The sequence below is a fragment of the Triticum dicoccoides genome, chromosome 6B (assembly GCF_002162155.2).
Source record: "Triticum dicoccoides isolate Atlit2015 ecotype Zavitan chromosome 6B, WEW_v2.0, whole genome shotgun sequence".
NCBI lineage: Eukaryota > Viridiplantae > Streptophyta > Magnoliopsida > Poales > Poaceae > Triticum > Triticum dicoccoides.
The window spans coordinates 649,657,868-649,675,325 of record NC_041391.1 but is presented as its reverse complement, the minus strand read 5'-3'; the positions used below and the strand labels follow the sequence as shown (position 1 = coordinate 649,675,325).

Below are 17,458 nucleotides of genomic sequence, written 5' to 3'. Positions count from 1 at the left end.
GATTTCCTCCAATCGAAAAATGGCCACCTAAGCTATTACATTAGTTTAAGTTTGATGGTTACGTAGGTGTAGCATTGCCGTTTGTAAAAAGCCGCACAATTTTTTTCACAAATGCCCACAAAATATCCTCATGGAACATGAACACACATGAGGACACCGACTGCCCGCACAATGTCCACACACGAAACGTCGCCGATGTTGTCATCACTTCTTCTTAAGCCTTCCACTCCGGCTTTGCCAATGAAGATAGGTGTACATTGATCATGCCCCTACAATCGATCACCCATCTTATGTCATCGTCAGCTCCAACACTCCTCATCGTTAGCTCCGACTCCACAAAGATATGGTGTGGTACGAGGGGCGCTCGAACTCGCCGGAAGAAACTGGCTACCAAAATCGAGTTGCGACTCAACATCGCTCGCCGTCACCATCATTTCCGAACAAGAGGGTCCACCCACTAATCCAGGGCCACCACCCCCAACATCCCCACAACAAGGAACAAACAATCTCGTAAATCCTGATGATTCCAACTCCTAGAATGTCTATGGATTTCGAAAACATTGCAAAAGCAATGGCAACTAAGTGTAAACTTCTTTGTGTTACGTATGCTAGCAACCACTGGTCTCTAGTCTCTACTCCTTGCTTGGCTCAAGTGCGAATAGTGGATTGTTTGTGAATAATGATCATGTTCCTTCTTTTGTCTCCAATTTAAATAGGATTACTATTTTCTCACCCTCAGATAGGAGTACCACTACATTAAGTTAGTTGTGATGTGATGCAACCACCATTCCTCTTACATGCCTTTTATTCCTGCCTCCAGGAGCACATGACATCCATATACAATTTTTAGATGATGATGGTTAAGATGGCATTTCTTTGTAGTATTTCTCTAGATGACCACATTTAATATAGCCTTTGCATTTGTCAATAGTTGCCTGACCAAAGGATGGAATTCAAGATACTGAGAGGAGTTCGTCGGACGCAGCAAAAGACACAAAGATGAGCTGATACTCTTGCAGTTGGGGGCAGAGAGAGAGAGAGAGAGAGAGAGAGAGAGAGAGAGAGAGAGAGAGAGAGAGCTGTTGATTGGGTGAATAGTTCTAAATGTGCACCTTATCTCCATGCTATAGCGGCGATATAGTGTTTGGAGAGACGTCATGCTAATCCATTTAATGCGCTATAGCGTCAATTTAACGTGCTAACACTTCTTTCGCTAGCTGCCATGACCCACTACTTAAACTATAGTTAGAGTTCAAATACTAAAAAGAGTTAGGTTAGTCAATACATAATAATACCTTAATAGATGTGAAAAATAGACATTGCTTAGAAAGGTTTTCTATTCTAACTTCTACAAGTGTGAACGTGTCATTCTAATCCCGATCTTATATTAATGCTCCTTCTAAAATTTTGCTTTATTTTCTACCAACGTGCAAATTTTCTTTATGGAACGGCACAAAGGTCTAGGAAAAAAATAGTGCTCGGTAATGATTTAAAGATAGTGTTTTTGGAGCACCATTTTTTTCCATCCAGAGCATTACGAATCTTTTTTCTTAATGAAACATTGCAAGCGGGTAAAACACTCAACAAGTCACAAAAATAATTCAGATCTTTTACGAATTTTATTGCTATTTTTTCTGCATTTATTTTTCATCTAGGTGCATGTGCACGTGGGACAGTGGGAGCCAAAACTTCCTCAAGTGGCCTTTTGTGGTGACTTTGTTTCACTACTTCTTTTCAAAAAGGGGGAGATCCCCGGCCTCTGCATCAGAGCGACGTATACGGTCATATTTATTAGTAAAAAGCAAATAAGTTCAACATTGGTCTTGAAGTCTCAAATGAACGAACCAAAAAAGCTCACAAAGAGCAGAAGGGTAAAAGTAAAGCCACAACCGGCTGGCAAAAGAAAGACAGGAAAACTAATTGCCTATTCTATTACATGACCGCTACCCAAACCAGTTAAATATAGCCCGAGCTACCATCTCCCATCGGATAGATCCGGTAACCAAACACTCCCTGGCCTCCGTCGAGTGAGCAGCGACCACATACGGATCAACGCTGTGGCTCGGAAGATAACCTGCAAAAAATGAGTATTTTTTGTTCTGTTAAAAACTAAATCATTTCTGCAGTTCCAGACTGCCCAAAGTAAAGCACCTACTCCTACCCGAATGTGTCTCGCTATTTCGGAATCTATCCCATCGAGCCACATCCCAAATAATGTGTTGATATTATTCGGAGGAGTAATATTAAAAGCTATATGAACAGTCCACCAAAAAAATTTGGCCATCGGACAATCAAGAAAGAGGTGTTTGATGGATTCATCCCGGTCACAAAAACTACATCTTGTAGAACTAATCCAATTGTGTTTTGTCAAGTTGTCCTTAGTTAAAATGACTTGTTTGTGTACAAACCACATTAACACTTTAACTCTCAAAGGTACTTTGACATTTCAAACATGTTTCGAACTAGGAATAGAACTAGAGTTGATAACGTCCAGATACATGGATTTAACCATAAACTCTCCATTCCTAGTTAGCTTCCAGCACAACTGGTCTGGTCGTTGAGAAAGCTGCACATCCATCAGTCGTCTCACAAGATGGAGCCAAGCTTCCCAACAGAATTCGGCTAGTGTTCTCCTAAAGTGGATATTAAGAGGAGGTGGACTGAAGTACCGTCGCAACAAAAGCGTCTCTTCGTGGAACAATGTTATAAAGGGAAGGATATTGAAGCGCGAGGGGTGTTTCCCGTAGTCATGTATCCTCCCAGAATCTCGTAGAGGTACCGTTTCCGACTATAAACTTTGTCCTGTTGAAAAAGACTAATTTAATTCTCATCAGTCCTTTCCAAAAAGGCGAGTCCATCGGCCTCACTATCACCTGAGACAAAGTTTTGGAATGAAGGTACTTCTTACGTAGAATCTGCGCCCATGTGGCCTCCGTCTCTACAGATAGCTTATACAGCCACTTGCTGAGAAGACATATGTTCTTAACCTCAAGATTTTCGATACCTAGAGCCCCTTGGTCTTTCGGTCGACAAATAATATCCCATTTAGCGAGTCTATACTTTGTCTTCAGGTTATCACTCTGCCAGAAGAAGCGGGATCGATAGAAGTTCAGTCTTTTCCGAACTCCAACTGGTACCTCGAAAAAAGACAAGAGAAACATGGGCATGCTCGTGAGTACCGAATTAATGAGAATTAATCGGCCCCCATATGACATCAGCTTGCCCTTCCACCAACTCAGTTCTTTTCAAATCGATCCTCAATGCACTTTCATTCTCTATTTGTTAGCTTACGATGGTGAATTGGTAATACCCAAATACGTGAAAAGTAAAGCCCCCAGTTCACACCCGAACAATTGTTTGTACGCCTCTTGTTCCTCATTGGCTCTTCGGAAGCAGAACATTTCGCTTTTGTGGAAGTTAATCTTTAACCCGGTCAATTGTTCGAATAAGCATAACACCAGCTTCATGTTTCTCGCTTTTGTCAAGTCATGCTCCATGAAGATGATAGTATCATCGGCGTACTGTAGGATAGACACACCTCCATCAACTAAATAAGGTACCAGGCCACCTACTTGACCAACATCCTTTGCCCTTCGTATTAGAATTGTCAACATGTCAACAACTATGTTGAACAGAATAGGTGACATCGGATCTCCTTGTCTCAGGCCCTTATGTGTTTGGAAGTAGTGACCTATGTCGTCATTCACTTTAATTCCAACACTCCCTTTTTGCATGAAAGATTCTATCTGGTGTCTTCAGGCCTGATCAAAATCTTTCATATGCAAGGCCTGTTGAAGAAATGGCTATTTGACTTTATCGTACGCTTTTTTGAAATCCACTTTGAAAACAACCCCGTCTATTTTTTTCTTATGGATTTCATGAAGCGTTTCATGAAGAACCACAACCCCTACTCGTTCACTATTGATAGAGTAATACTCCTACTCGTTCCATATAGGATCACCCTTCTCATAATCGTTGGGAATTTGTTTTAGAAAATGTTGGATCTTGTACCATTATTACTCTAACTAGATTAGATCGATCAATGTGCTAATACTGTTTGGCAATACCATCCCTCTTTGTTTTTTTTCTACTTAAGTTCCTAGATCTTGTCCGTTAATTACGTCTTTTAAGTAAAGCGTTCACCAAATCAACAACCAGATATTTCTAATTATTGTGGTAATTTCTAGATTATTTATCTTTCCTCTGATTAACACATCAAGTACTTTTGTTTTAGAAAATGTTGGATCTTGTACCATTGTTACTCTAACTAGACTAGTAGAATGTCCGTGCGTTGCCACGGGCTTTTGAAATATTTCATTGGAGTTATATAAACACATGTTAAATTTTACATGTAATAAAGACACAATGGCACGAGTGCAACCGCGTAATAATTGAAATCCACTTTACTTGCAATATAAATAGATAATAAAAGCAAGTTGATGATTCATACATAAGAGCGATGATCCAACTAAGAATTATTACTAATTAAGATATTCTTGATTCGATTAAGAAATTCTCGCACAATATCAATAATGTTGTTTTTAGCTTTATTTGGATGATATTTGAGCAAGCATAATAAAAACTTCTTCCTCAACTCATAACCATCTTATACAAGCAATATATGTAGTTAACACGAATACTTCATGTTGAAGGTCTTAAAATGTGTAACGGAGAATACTCACCACGGCCATTTAAATATTTTGCTGGTATTATATATAAACATAACGGGTGTTAAAATTTGCATGTATATAAAAGATAACAAATGGAAAATAATTTAAATCCATTTCATTGGCAATGTTAATGTTTTGCAAACTTTTTTTATAACATACATGATTGATGCAATGATGGTAATATCTTTAGGGGTGCAGACATAATCTACCGTTATGATATCACAATGAGCCAAATCACATGAATAAAAAAATGGATGAAAGAACAGAACGGTAATCACAGTAAAAACAATATCCCATGTGTAACATTTATTTATTTTGCCTTTAATGTTCTTATGGGCTATCCTCGCTTGCACGCTTTTCACTCTCTATAAAACTCGTTGAATTTTCGTCTCCTCCGAACGACGTCATTTTGGGACCCTTGTCGATGGATTCTTTTTAAACATCGACATAATCCATCTCATTCTTCAAAAATAAACATATATAAAAATACACCCTTTACGTTATCATGTGCATCACACATACAAAAAATAATAGTTATTTGTATGCATCTCATCTGGTAGTTGAGTAAAACTTGATGATATCGTTACATCAATGGCAGTGTCAGTTGACATTTTGAAAGTTTCATCCGAATCCATCAGTTGAAACACTTATCCACAAATCTGAAGCATATAAATATATAAACATATAAATGACATTTTTATATTATAAACATGTAAATAAAAGTGAGACAAACCAAATTTTTCACAAACTAAAAAAACTTATCCTCACAGTACAGCCACTCACTTTCTCCACTCAGAGCCGCTCCTCTCACCTTCTCCCCTCACAGCTACTCCCATCCATGGTGCCTCCCCTCCCCTCGACGGCGGCGTCCGGGCCCTCCTCTCCCTGCACCGGCCCACCTCTTTGCTTCTGCCCTCCCCCTCCCCCGCCTTCGACAAGCACCCCAGCGCTCGCGACGCAAGGCACAGAAGCGCAGTCTGTCTCGGCCGCCGCCGCCGTCGTTTCGTCGCCGCTCGGAAACGCCGATGCCCATGAAGACAACAAGGACGACGAGGGCTCCTTCGGCCCCGAGATCTTCTGCCGCCACTCCCAGGAGGCGGTCGCCCGGCAGGGTCCGCACGCAGGTCGACGCCATCCACCACTGCTTCTCGTGACGCCACGCCGACCGCGCCTCCAGCGTCCTCGCAGAGCTCGCAAAAATGGTAATCCCCGAACCCCACACGGGCCATACTGATCTGTGCCCTTCCGCACCTGTTCAGGTGTCGTTTGTGTATTTGGTGGAACCTTGGACAATCCTCATGTTCATTTTCAGTTTAGCAAAAATTCAAAAAAAAAAATCAGTTTAGCAATGGCTATGTGTGGTAATGTTACTTCTCTGAAAGATGTTTGTGAACTGAAAACTGAAATTTCACTATGACTGGGATGTACAGAGCCGTTAGGTACCCTAGAGTTATGCAACTGTTAGAACCAAAGAGATGAGTCTGGATGAGCATTGCTATTTTCATATCCTATTGGTGCTTGAGACTGCTTTTATCTATTCCAAAGCTCCCCCTTAATCACACTTCTTCAGTTATGTTCTTGGTCATATGTTCTCTTGTTGTTAACAACCGTTATCTAGTTGTATTTTTTCTGGATGTTATTCTTTCATCATAGGCCTTTTATTCTGTAGGTAAATTAGAGGTTTATTAAATTATTATTGAAGTAATTTATGGGTTAACTTCTCCTTGAGCTGGCTCTTGTCTCCACATGCCTTTTGCTCCCTTAACCTCCTCCTTCCTATGAAATCTTTGTAAGAAGGTACATTTCAGTACAAAAGTAAACAGGTATATTTTAGTATAAGAAAACTGAGTATTTTCACAAAGTATCAGTAGAAATTAAATATTAGCATGACAAGATATTTTAGTACCTTCTGTGAAGAAATAGTGCAAGTGAAATCAGTCAGGGAGTACTACCTGAACAATATCATCACAACTTGACAAGTATGAAACTGAACCTTTAGTTGCACCAGGTGACTATCCTTGTCATCTCCAGATTGAAGCCTCTCATCTTAGCCTCTTCTCCAAGCATGCACCGCAGACTGTAGAAAGAGTTTCGGTAATTTCCTGGTACCACATGATTAGGAGTGGATCTGTCTTCCAGTTCAGATTCTGCTTTGCAGCTAGGTAATCCAAGCAAATATATGTTAGATTTTCTCTACTATCTGATAATATCTGATCATGTTGTCACAAAGTTTGGAGATAGTATCAAAATAAAAAGAAAGGAAAATGCTTGAAGAACAAAGGATATTATTCGATTGAATCAGTGTTGTAAGATTAAAGATGTATGGTGTCGGGAAAGATAGTCTTTTATGTATCTGATCTTGTTGGACTGTTTGGAGATTTCACATTGTGTCACCGAAGTGAAATGATTTCTTAAGTCAAATAAAGTTTTCTTCTCCATGTTGTGGTCAAGCTATAACTGGTGCTTCTTATGCTGATCTGTAAAAAACATTGTTTTTGAAGGATGGGTCTACATGGAGGATGAACAAGTTCACAGACTTCTCACCATTCTTGATGCCGCACCCATGTGATTCACATCTCTGGGAACGCCATCTCTTCCATCGTGTGCCTTGTATGTTACTACTTGCCTGAGCACCTGTTTTCCACTTTCTTATCAATTCTATAAATTCTTTGTGCAAAGGGTTGGTTAGTGGAATTTACCTGGAACTTATGATTGACGTCTTTCCTGGGGAGAGTTCCTGGACACCGGAGTCTCCCCCTGGACCTGACTTCCGCCAAATGGCCAACTACTTGACACCTGAACAAAGGGATAAAAGTCAGAGGCATGGGGATGATGATGTCATGGATGTAAGCTCTTTCCATGTTTGTTACAATAATGCTTCTCAGCAGTCTTGGTGTCCAATAATTTGAATTGTCATCTAATGCATTGCTTGCTACAGGTTTGGAAAATGGTAACGACGAGAGTTCTTCATGCAGTAAGAAACCAGTAAGAACTGAACTTAGCAGTCTTGTACCATTGCGGTTTGCAAAGCTTTGGAGGCAACTTAATGTTTAAGCTCTCTAATTTGTCATTCTCCCATATGAAATTGTCCCGTTATCTAGTTGTATTTTTTCTGGATGCTATTCTTTCATCATAGGCCTTTTATTCTGTAAGGTAAATTAGAGGTTTATTAAATTATTATTGAAGTAATTTATGGGTTAACTTCTCCTTGAGCTGGCTCGTGTCTCCACATGCCTTTTGCTCCCTTAACCTCCTCCTTCCTATGAAATCTTTGTAAGAAGGTACATTTCAGTACAAAAGTAAACAGGTATAGTTTAGTATAAGAAAACTGAGTATTTTCACAAAGTATCAGTAGAAATTAAATATTAGTATGACAAGATATTTTAGTACCTTCTGTGAAGAAATAGTACAAGTGAAATCAGTCAGGGAGTACTACCTGAACAATATCATCACAACTTCACAAGTATGAAACCGAACCTTTAGTTGCACCAGGTGACTATCATTGTCATCTCCAGATTGAAGCCTCTCATCTTAGCCTCTTCTCCAAGCATGCACCGAAGACTGTAGAAAATGCAGAACAATGTACATGTGAATTGGAATCTCAACCTTCAGTAAACAGATATTTTTTGAACTATTGTCAACTCTGTACATGGTCCAGATTAGCTCATAATGATACCTCTCCAATTCTTGCTTGCTTGCTACACCACCCTGAAATTGCAAACAAGATCATAGATTAGTTCAAATGATGATCAGTATGTCATGCACACCTAGGGAATCAGGTGTCATCTTAGTATATTTGTATGCTTCTCTTCATAGCTTTCCTCGATAATCTCATGTACTGCCTCTCAAACATATGCGTCGGGCAACCCGGATGTACATGTGATTGATTTAATTTCCCCTTTTATATGAAGATCATTACATATGTCAGCCAATGCAATCTGAATCGTGTCACGTTAGTACATTCAAGTTTCCGATATCTGTTTCTATTCTGAATCAAATTCGAATAACACGCCAGACTCCATCTAAAGCTTGTGAAATTTTTCCTCTGTTAAGATTTAGAAAGAATAAGAGATGGCCGATATCTGTTTCGAGTTTAGATGGAGTTGCGACCATTGTCGCCTTAGAAAGAATAACAGAGCTTCAGTAGTTCAGTTCATATGCATCTAGTCACATGAACGAAATTCAGAATACATACTACAGTTTGTATTGGTCTACTCACAAGAAAAAAATCACCACCGAAGATTTAAAACACATACTTCAGTTAAGATTTGTTAACTTGGTTGTTGCCGATTACCACACTAAACTGAAATAAACCTGCAATAGGAAAGACGGAATTAAGATTTCGGACAAGTTAATAATCATGGAGAATTAGCATCTGTTTGCAGATTGTCCAGAGTGGAATCAAATTAGATTTTGTTATAGATTGAAACTAACAAAATAAACACATTTTCTAGAAGTGTAATCTTGATAGTGGAAAACATCACAAAGGGCATTAGGCATGCAAGCAGATCAATTAGTCCTAGCAAATCTATAACACCGGTAGTTTTCAAATTAGTCCTAGCAAATCTAGATTGACACTAAACCTTCTACTAAAAATGTCAAACTAAACAGTAACTTTGCATCGTCTGGTCACTGTGTCTACAATTCGACATGATTGATTAATTAAGTTGGCATATTTTTTTTTCTGAAAAGAGAGTTGGCAGATGATTGTAACTTGCAACAACTGATATATATGTGTAGCATGCACGCACACCTAGCTAGCTTCATGCTAATGGTCAACGACTAACAATCAAATGAATACCTGCACGGTGCTTAACCAATAATAATTCAGCAAATTAGAAGTTAATGAAAGCATCTAATTAATTGACTGCACATGGTCAACGACTAACAATCAAAGTGAGACGGGCCTGGCACTTAATTCTCACTAACTAATCATATAATTCAGTAATAGCTAATCAAAGCATCGAACTAATAAATTACCAGAATATGGATGCAGAGGCAGTTGGTTGTGGTGCCTTGGACCTCTGGATCCCAAGGTAGGCGAGCTAGGTCGCAGTTGGCCCTCTGGACGCCATTCACCATGTCTTGATGGCCGCCTCCGCCTCCAGAACGTAACTTACCAAGCATCCATTCAGGCATAGCATCAACTAACAGGACTGAATAATTAATCAAGAGAATTAACTACTGAAGATCAATCGATGATGAGCGGAAGAGAGAATTGTTTGGGTGAGTACTCACGAATCAGCTGCCCTTGGATCTGCCGGTGCCCTTGTCGGCGATGACGACGGCCTCGAGGATCTCGCTGAAGCGCTCGAAGTGGACGCGCACGCCCTCCTTGCTCGTCTCCCACGCCAGGCCACCTACAAACACCTTCATCAGCCTTGTGTCGCCGCCGCCCCTTAATGATCCATGGACATTCTCTTCTCCTTCATCTAGCTCTGGGCTCAGCCTCTCCCGATCTCTTTCTGGAAGTGCGGAGATGGCGGCACCAAAACCCTAGAGGAGAGGGAGAAGAGCAGAAGGGGGTCGCCGTCGGATCAGGGTCGTGATCGCCGGCGTCACCTCGCCCGATCCCACAGCAGATAGCCGCCTCCTGCTATGGGGCGTGAGATCGGGCGTGCGAAGGTCTGGTCGGCGGCGGAGATCGATCTGCTCTGAGCATGAGGGTTTTTTTTGGCAAAGGTTTTTTGATAGAGATGGGATGATGACAAAAAAAAAACGATGATGGGGTGACGAAAATAAACCAGCGAAAATAAACCGCACAGACTATTCACCAACTGCTCCATCAGGAGTAGAAATTAGATCGATCAATGTGCTAATACTGTTTGGCAATACCATCCCTCTTTGTTTTTTTTTCTACTTAAGTTCCTAGATCTTGTCCGTTAATTACGTCTTTTAAGTAAAGCGTTCATCAAATCAACGACCAGATATTTCCAATTATTGTGATAATTTCTAGATTATTTATCTTTCCTTTGATTAACCCATCAAATACTTTTTATATATAAATAGATTTGTTTCGTGCCGAACAAAAAGAGCTGATACTGAAACACAATTGTCATGGAATACACTATTGCACATTTTGTTTTGCACCAAGATTACTTTCACGGGATAAGGATTATGTTGTTTAAGTTGTTGGAGCACAATGCACTGCAATAGACACTGCAATCAATCTTTCACCTGTTTGATTAGGTTTTCCACCCACACAGCTTGAACCAGCCAAAATATGACGAGGTACAGACAGATACTGTAACAGACTAGACTATAAGCACCACTTCCATACCAGACCCGAAGCACCAATTACTTGAATATGGTGGATCGGAGAAGGAAGGTGATACACAGGAGGAGGAACAATTCGCCCTTGCCAGGGTACTCCCCATTCTGTTCCGTTACCCGGCCACATGCATCATCAGGGCTTGACCCAACCCTCGCTCGCGAATCGGATGGCTGGTGGGTCTCATGGTAACCCGTACGTCCTCTTCGTCCTTCTGTGACTGCTTCTTCTTCAATACTCTGGCCCACCTAAACCTTCTCTGCTTCCACCTTCTTTGCTGCTACATGAGCTTTGCGTTTCTCCCACTTCTTATGTGTGCGGTGTGTTATAGATACGATCACTAGTAATTCGTGCTTCCATTGTTCCATTCCACAACAACATTTTTGCAGAATACGACCATAAGTAGCACACACCTACTCTCCGGCTGGATCAGAAGCAGAACGTGCGACCATAAACAAGCACACAAAGCTACCACAGGTTCGCCACACTATACAATGACGAAGCCGATGCGGCACCAAATGTTCCCTAGCAAGCATCCGTGGCTAAAGGCTTGATGATCAGTTGATGGAAACCATTTTTTAGCTTCAGAGATCTTTTTTTCGCTTCGGCTCAATGAAAAAAAAGGTCTTCATTGCCGATCATCAAGCCTTTAGCTTGGACGGGCTTGGCCTTCTACTCTGACGGTGGTTGCTTCTTGACGGTGACTGTGAGCATGCCGTTCTCACAGCCCACTGTGAAAGGGGCAGTGATCTGCGCCGGCGCACCGGCCCAACGTTTCGGCCGGTCGCGCGCGGGCCGTCAGATCAAATCGCGGAGACCGTCAGATCTAGGTAAAAAAACGATTCGCCCAGCTCCCTTCTTCCTCTCGCAGAAACATTGTCTCCTCCCCTCGAGCGCCGTCGAGACCACGCCATACCGCGCGAGAAAACGGCCGAGCTTAAAGCACCACCGCGGCGTTCCCTCGTCGCCGGTGGGCGCCCTCGCCGGCCTTCTGCGTTTGCCCAAGAACAGCGGTCGCCATGGATGCAGCTCCGCCGCCCGCGCTCGTCGGAGATCCGCGCTCGCCATGGATGTAGCTCCTCTGGCCGCGCTCGCCATGGATGCAGCTCCGCTGGCCGCGCTCGCCATGGATGCAGCTTCGCCGTCCGCGCTCGCCATGGATGGATCCCGCCTGCGCACGCCATGGATGCAGCTCCGCCTCGCTGACGATTGACTGGTTCTAGCAAATATAATTGGCCGTTGTAGCATTTTTCGTTGTTGGTCGTAGCAAAATGGAGACATGGTTGCAACAAAAAAGAATGGGTTGTAGCGAACATTTGCATTCTAAAAAAATAAACGGATGTAACAAAGCCCGTTGCCGGACGTAGCAAATACCTATGACAGTTGTAACAAAAAGCCGTCGTCGCCGTCGCGGGTCGCAGCTCGGCCATGATGGATGTAGCAAAACATTATGCTGGTTGTAGCAAAAAACGATGCTAGTTGTAGCAAAATCCTGCTACGGTTGCAGCAAAACATCGTTGTCGTTGTCGCGAGGTCCGAGCTCCGCCTGATGGATGTAGCAAAAAGCTTCGCCGGTAGTAGCAAAATTCAACTATGGTTGCAGCTTCCCCTTGTTGTGCAGTGCCATTGAAGCTTTCTATGTCTATGGTTGAAGCTTTTTTGAATGGCCGTTGAAGCTTTTTTAGGTGACGGTTGCAACACTTCTATACGCGGGTGGATCCGGGCATGGCGGGTAGGCAGTTATGGCGGGCGGCGAGGGAGCGCCCTGGCCGCCGACGATGGAGATTGTGGTGGCCCAGTCGCTGCCCGAGAGGAGGAGGAGGGGAGGGGATGCGCGCCCTTGAAGGCTGTAGGTTGGGGATGGATCTGGCCATCGCAGCAGGCAGCCATGACGGCCGGCGAGGGAGCGCCTGGCCGCCGGCGATGGAGTTCGTGGAGGCCCAGTCGCAGCTCGGGGGAGGGGAGGTGTGCGCACGTAGGCTGAAGGTAGGGGATGGAGGCGCGTAAGGAAGGAGGCGGGGATGCGCGGGCGCGTTTGCCAGCGTGGCGTGTGAACCGGCAGAACGGTTCGGCCGGTGCGCCGTTTCTAAACACTTCCCCTGTGAAAGGCCGCCTGTGTCCACGTCCTCCGGCAGCTAGAACTTGCCGTGCACGAACAACCGCGGTAAACACGCCCCAAAGCTAGCAGTAGTGTCTCTCCCCCGCCTCCAATTCCCGCTACCCCTTGACGCTTGAGTTAGTAGGCGCGGACTCCAGGATTATGTTCCCGTCTCTCTTCTCAAGTTTAAATAAAAGTACTAGTATTATCACACGCTTATAGGAGTTCTATCACATTATCTTTGATTTGATGCGATGTAACAATGCGTACTGCCTCCAAGCATATCCTACGAGCATATGTGCATCCATACACTGTTCTAAGAGCTCCCTGGTAACCGTTTTGAGATTCTTTAGGTGATCATATTTAAGATAAATCGTAACCTAAACTTTGTAGTGTTATTTTTATTTTATTTTATCTAGTTCTCAGTCTAGAGTCGGAACCGGATCCTCTAACATTCAAAAGGAAAGTCACGGTGCTACAATACCAGTCTTGTGTAAAAAAAAATCTCGAATATGCACGAGTGTGCGTATCATATATTAAAGGAGAAAGGGAAAGAGCCCTCCACAATTATGTTACAACGCTTGATTACAATGCGCTCCGCGTTTGTCCGCCTATGTGCTAATCCGGCTACTCGCTAGCTGCCCGCTTCGGTGTCGCCGTGAATGCCACTGCGAACTCCCCTCGAAGTATGCCCGCCTGCCTCCATACCTCGCCTTCGCTCCGAATCCGGTCCAGAAGCCGCGCGAGACAGACGGATGCCCCATCAAAGGCGATGGCATTCCTGTGCTTCCACACCTCCCACATGGTAAGCAGGCAGATGGCGCGGATTGTCTTCGAGTGCCGCCTACTGGCGCCGAGTCTGGTGCACCAATCCTGCAACGCTTCTCCTGGAGTCGGTGTGGCATGCGGGATACCCATTGCCGTGAACACATGTGTCCAAACCTGTCGCGTCAGCACACACTCGACAAGTAGATGGCCGATCGTTTCGTCATGCTGGTCACAGAGAGGGCAAGCAGCCTGGTGCAGCAACCCTCGTCTGGCCAGTCTGGCGGAGGTCCAGCACCTGTCCATGATCACAAGCCAAGCAAAGAATCTACACCGCAACGGTGTTCTTGAACTCCATGTGAATGCCGCTGTAGGCGATACCTGCCGACCTGCAAACTTGGCCGCATACGCCGATCTGGCTGAGAACGTGCCATCTTTCCCCCATGACCATGTGATAGAGTCTGTCGTCCCCTCGTGCAGCTGCACCGCCACCACCGCGGGCCAGATGCCCATGTATTCTACCAGGCCGTCCGCATCGATAGCGGGTCCGATGTCCGTGGCCCATCTGCCCTGCACTATGTCTTCGAACACGGATCTCGACCTCCTCGTCCGTGGCGCTACCATGTCGTACGCCCGCGGTGCTAGCTCTTGTATACGGTACCCATTGAGCCAACAATCTTCCCAGAATAACGTGCTCCGACCATCCCCAACACTAGATCTCGCCGCTGCTTGGTAGAGCTGCCTGGACTCTTTCGGAACGGAAACCGCGAACTCCGACCATGGCCTATCCCGGTCCACCCTTTGCAACCATAACCACTTGGCCTGCAGGGCCACATTCGTCCACCTTAGGTCCGGGATGCCGAGCCCGCCAGCCCACTTGGGTGCACATACCCGATCCCAGGCCACCTGGCAACAGCCTACTCCAGCGTCTGGCTTCCCAACCCAAAGGAACCCACGACAGATCTTGATCATGGCGGAGATGATCTTCGGTGGCAGTTCTAGCGCCAACATAGAGTGAATCGGGATCGCGCAGAGGACCGCGTGCACAAGCAGCGCTCGGCTGCTCTTCGAAAGGGTCGCCGCCTTCCAATGTGGGAGGTGTGCAGCCAATTGGTCAACGAGGCCCCGCAGTTGCGCCACGATGAGCTTCCTGAGGGACAGCGGGAGGCCCAGGTATTTGCATGGGAATGCCGACGCCGCACAGCCAAGGGCGCCGCAGACTCGAGTCAAGTCTTCCTCGGAGCAGCGGATAGGGAGTGCCGCACTCTTGGCCATATTAACATGCAGTCCGGAGGCCTGCCCAAAGATGCGCAAGATGGCCTTGCTTGCAGCCGAGTCTTGTTGCTCGGGCTTGATGAAGATTCTAACGTCGTCTACAAACATTGAGAGCCTCTGTTGCAGCCCTGATCGTGCTAGGGGCGTGAGGAGGCCTGCCATTGTAGCCTTCCGGAACAATCTATGAAGCGGCTCCACGCATAGGATGAACAACATTGGGGATATCGGGTCCCCTTGGCGCAAGCCGCAGCAGTTGAAGATCATCTCCCCAGGTATTCCATTCACCGCGATTCTCGTGGTCGAAGTTGACAGGATGGCGCAGACCCAAGCTCGCCACCACGGTCCAAAACCCATGTGTTCCAAAACCTCCAAGATGAACGGCCACTGTATGGTGTCAAAAGCCTTAGATATGTCTAGCTTTAGGAGTACTGTGGGCTCACGTAGGGCGTGTAGACGGCGTGCCGTGCCCTGCACAAGCATGAAGTTGTCATGGAGAGACCGCCCACCCACAAACGCACTTTGGTGGTTGCCTACTAGATGCGGCAGTTCCGCCGCCAACCGGGTTGCCAACACTTTCTCGAAGATCTTGATTGCTCCATGAATGAGGCTCACCGGCCTATAGTCCTTCAGCTCTGCCGCCCCCACTTTCTTGGGCAAGAGGGAAACGGGCGCCTTGTTGATTGAGGCCAGCCCGCGCATGTCACCGCGGAAGAAATGCTCGAGTGCGCGCATGAAGTCGTCCTTGATGATGTGCCAACACGAGGCATAGAACCGTCCCGTGAAACCGTCCGGCCCCGGCGCTTTATCAAGTGGCATCCCCTTCACCTACGTCCTTGATGATGGCTTCGAAGTAAAATACAATACCAGTCTGGTCCTCAGACGATAGACATCACAAGCCAAAAGAAAAATGATGTCGGTGCCCCTGCACCTACGTGCCACAAATCCCCCCTAATGTTAAGGCTTGGACAAACCGGGGGTGTCGAACGGGGAGGCATACTCCTAGAATTGTGATATGTTTTTTTGTTTTTATTACATGATGGTACTCTTTGTGATGATTACAAAAGAAATATGAAGTAAATAAGGTGCTTGTCAAAGAGCAAGACGAAACCTTGATTTTAATTGCTGTTTTCTTCCTATTTCCATATAGAATAGGGACATATTTTTATTAATCTTTAATATATTTTTCCATTACACGAAATATTTTTTGTATACATTTGAATCATTATCCTGTGCACGTGGATCATTTTTCAAATACATGATTAATATTTTGTTCAAACATATATTTTCATGTCAACCTTTTACATACACATTAAAAAATTATACATCAGGAACATCTTTTATATACAAGTTCAACATTTACCAAAGACATGATCAACACTTTTGAAACTTTTTTCTTTGCGAAATAACTTTTTTTAATTTATAATTTTTTATGTCTACCTTTTTCCACACGTATTGTAAATTTCCACACCTTTATTATTATTTAAATACATGATTAATATTTTCTCAATCATATATTTTATTATGTCTACTTTTTTATACATGTTAACCATTTTTTTCTAGATCGTGAACAATTTTCATATACACATTTAACATTGCCAAATCCACGATTAACATTTTTATAAACATATATATTTTGTTTTCTAATTTTTTTGCATTTTTTGTATACATCGGGAACAATTTCCTTTATATATATTTAACATTTTTACAATACATAATTAACATTTTTTAAAACATATATTATTTGAGGTCTACTTTTCTAATAAACGTTGTACATTTTTTTGTATACATTAGGATCATTTTTTAATATACATGCTTAAAACATTTACCATGCCTGGTTAGAGTATTAGAATATATCACATCATATTTACCTTCTGTTGTTTGGACAGAACCACAAATTTGCATGCCAAGCAGCCATCCAGGCGTCCAATTCCGCTTGCCTGGGCGGCTGGGCCAGGCTAATAACCATGTCTGAGTTACGAAACAAACAAAACAGCTACGAAGGCTAACTCCACGCACCCTCCAGGGGCATGTAGCGGTGTAGATGCCAACTAAACTAACCCAAATTCACTAGTTAGGGGTTACTTCTTGTAAAGATCGCTCCCACCTTCTCGGGCGTTGACAAGCGGTGCACCATTCGTCGTAACCTGGTTGTTTTTCCTTTTTCGTAGATTCGTTTATTCAAAATGTTTTATCTCTTGAATCGTGCATCCAAATCTTGAACCGTTTACATCGCTGGATTTCGCATGTCAAGATCTTTGAAACTAGATTCCATGTTAATAGATTTTAATTAAAAATTCACATAAAATACTGGTAAGAAATTGGAGACTGGAAAACAAAAACAAAAAGCACCGATAATCGGGAAAACGAAAGAAAAAACCG

At 43.8% G+C, this 17,458-nt stretch overlaps 1 protein-coding gene and 2 long non-coding RNA genes across 8 annotated transcripts; 1 reads left to right on the top strand and 2 right to left on the bottom strand.

Annotated features, from left to right (window-relative positions):
* The first annotated feature begins 5,734 nt into the window (after nt 1–5,734).
* On the top strand, nt 5,735–7,877 carry LOC119325077. Of its 2 annotated transcripts, none has more exons than XR_005157302.1 (4): nt 5,735–5,872; nt 7,172–7,280; nt 7,403–7,516; nt 7,609–7,877. XR_005157302.1 is itself a non-coding variant. In XM_037598825.1 (4 exons), the coding sequence occupies exons 1-4, from the start codon at nt 5,870–5,872 to the stop codon at nt 7,657–7,659; spliced, it is 330 nt and encodes a 109-aa protein (XP_037454722.1). In that variant the 5' UTR covers nt 5,735–5,869; the 3' UTR covers nt 7,660–7,877. The 2 variants fall into 2 exon arrangements, 1 of the variants encoding a protein (XP_037454722.1); XM_037598825.1 differs by having other exon boundaries at nt 7,350–7,516.
* Nucleotides 5,867–7,487, bottom strand: LOC119325079. The gene is made up of 3 exons (XR_005157308.1): nt 7,370–7,487; nt 7,215–7,304; nt 5,867–6,828 (listed from the first exon to the last, which is right to left on the bottom strand). It is a non-coding gene; the product is annotated as an uncharacterized LOC119325079 (long non-coding RNA).
* Nucleotides 7,878–8,014: 137 nt separating the features above from the next.
* LOC119325078 lies at nt 8,015–11,289 on the bottom strand. 5 transcript variants are annotated; one of them, XR_005157306.1, is made up of 5 exons: nt 9,909–11,289; nt 9,651–9,826; nt 8,890–8,984; nt 8,347–8,378; nt 8,015–8,231 (listed from the first exon to the last, which is right to left on the bottom strand). It is a non-coding gene; the product is annotated as an uncharacterized LOC119325078 (long non-coding RNA). The 5 variants fall into 5 exon arrangements; XR_005157304.1 differs by having other exon boundaries at nt 8,927–8,984; XR_005157305.1 differs by having other exon boundaries at nt 8,119–8,231; nt 8,320–8,378.
* Between the last annotated feature and the right edge of the window lie 6,169 nt (nt 11,290–17,458).

What these genes read in the sequence shown, in the direction of transcription:
- LOC119325077 (XM_037598825.1), top strand. An exon ending in TCTCTTCCATCGTGTGCCTT is followed by an intron (nt 7,281 to 7,349) that starts GTATGTTACTAC and finishes CTTTGTGCAAAG; the next exon opens with GGTTGGTTAGTGGAATTTAC. An exon ending in GGGATGATGATGTCATGGAT is followed by an intron (nt 7,517 to 7,608) that starts GTAAGCTCTTTC and finishes TGCTTGCTACAG; the next exon opens with GTTTGGAAAATGGTAACGAC.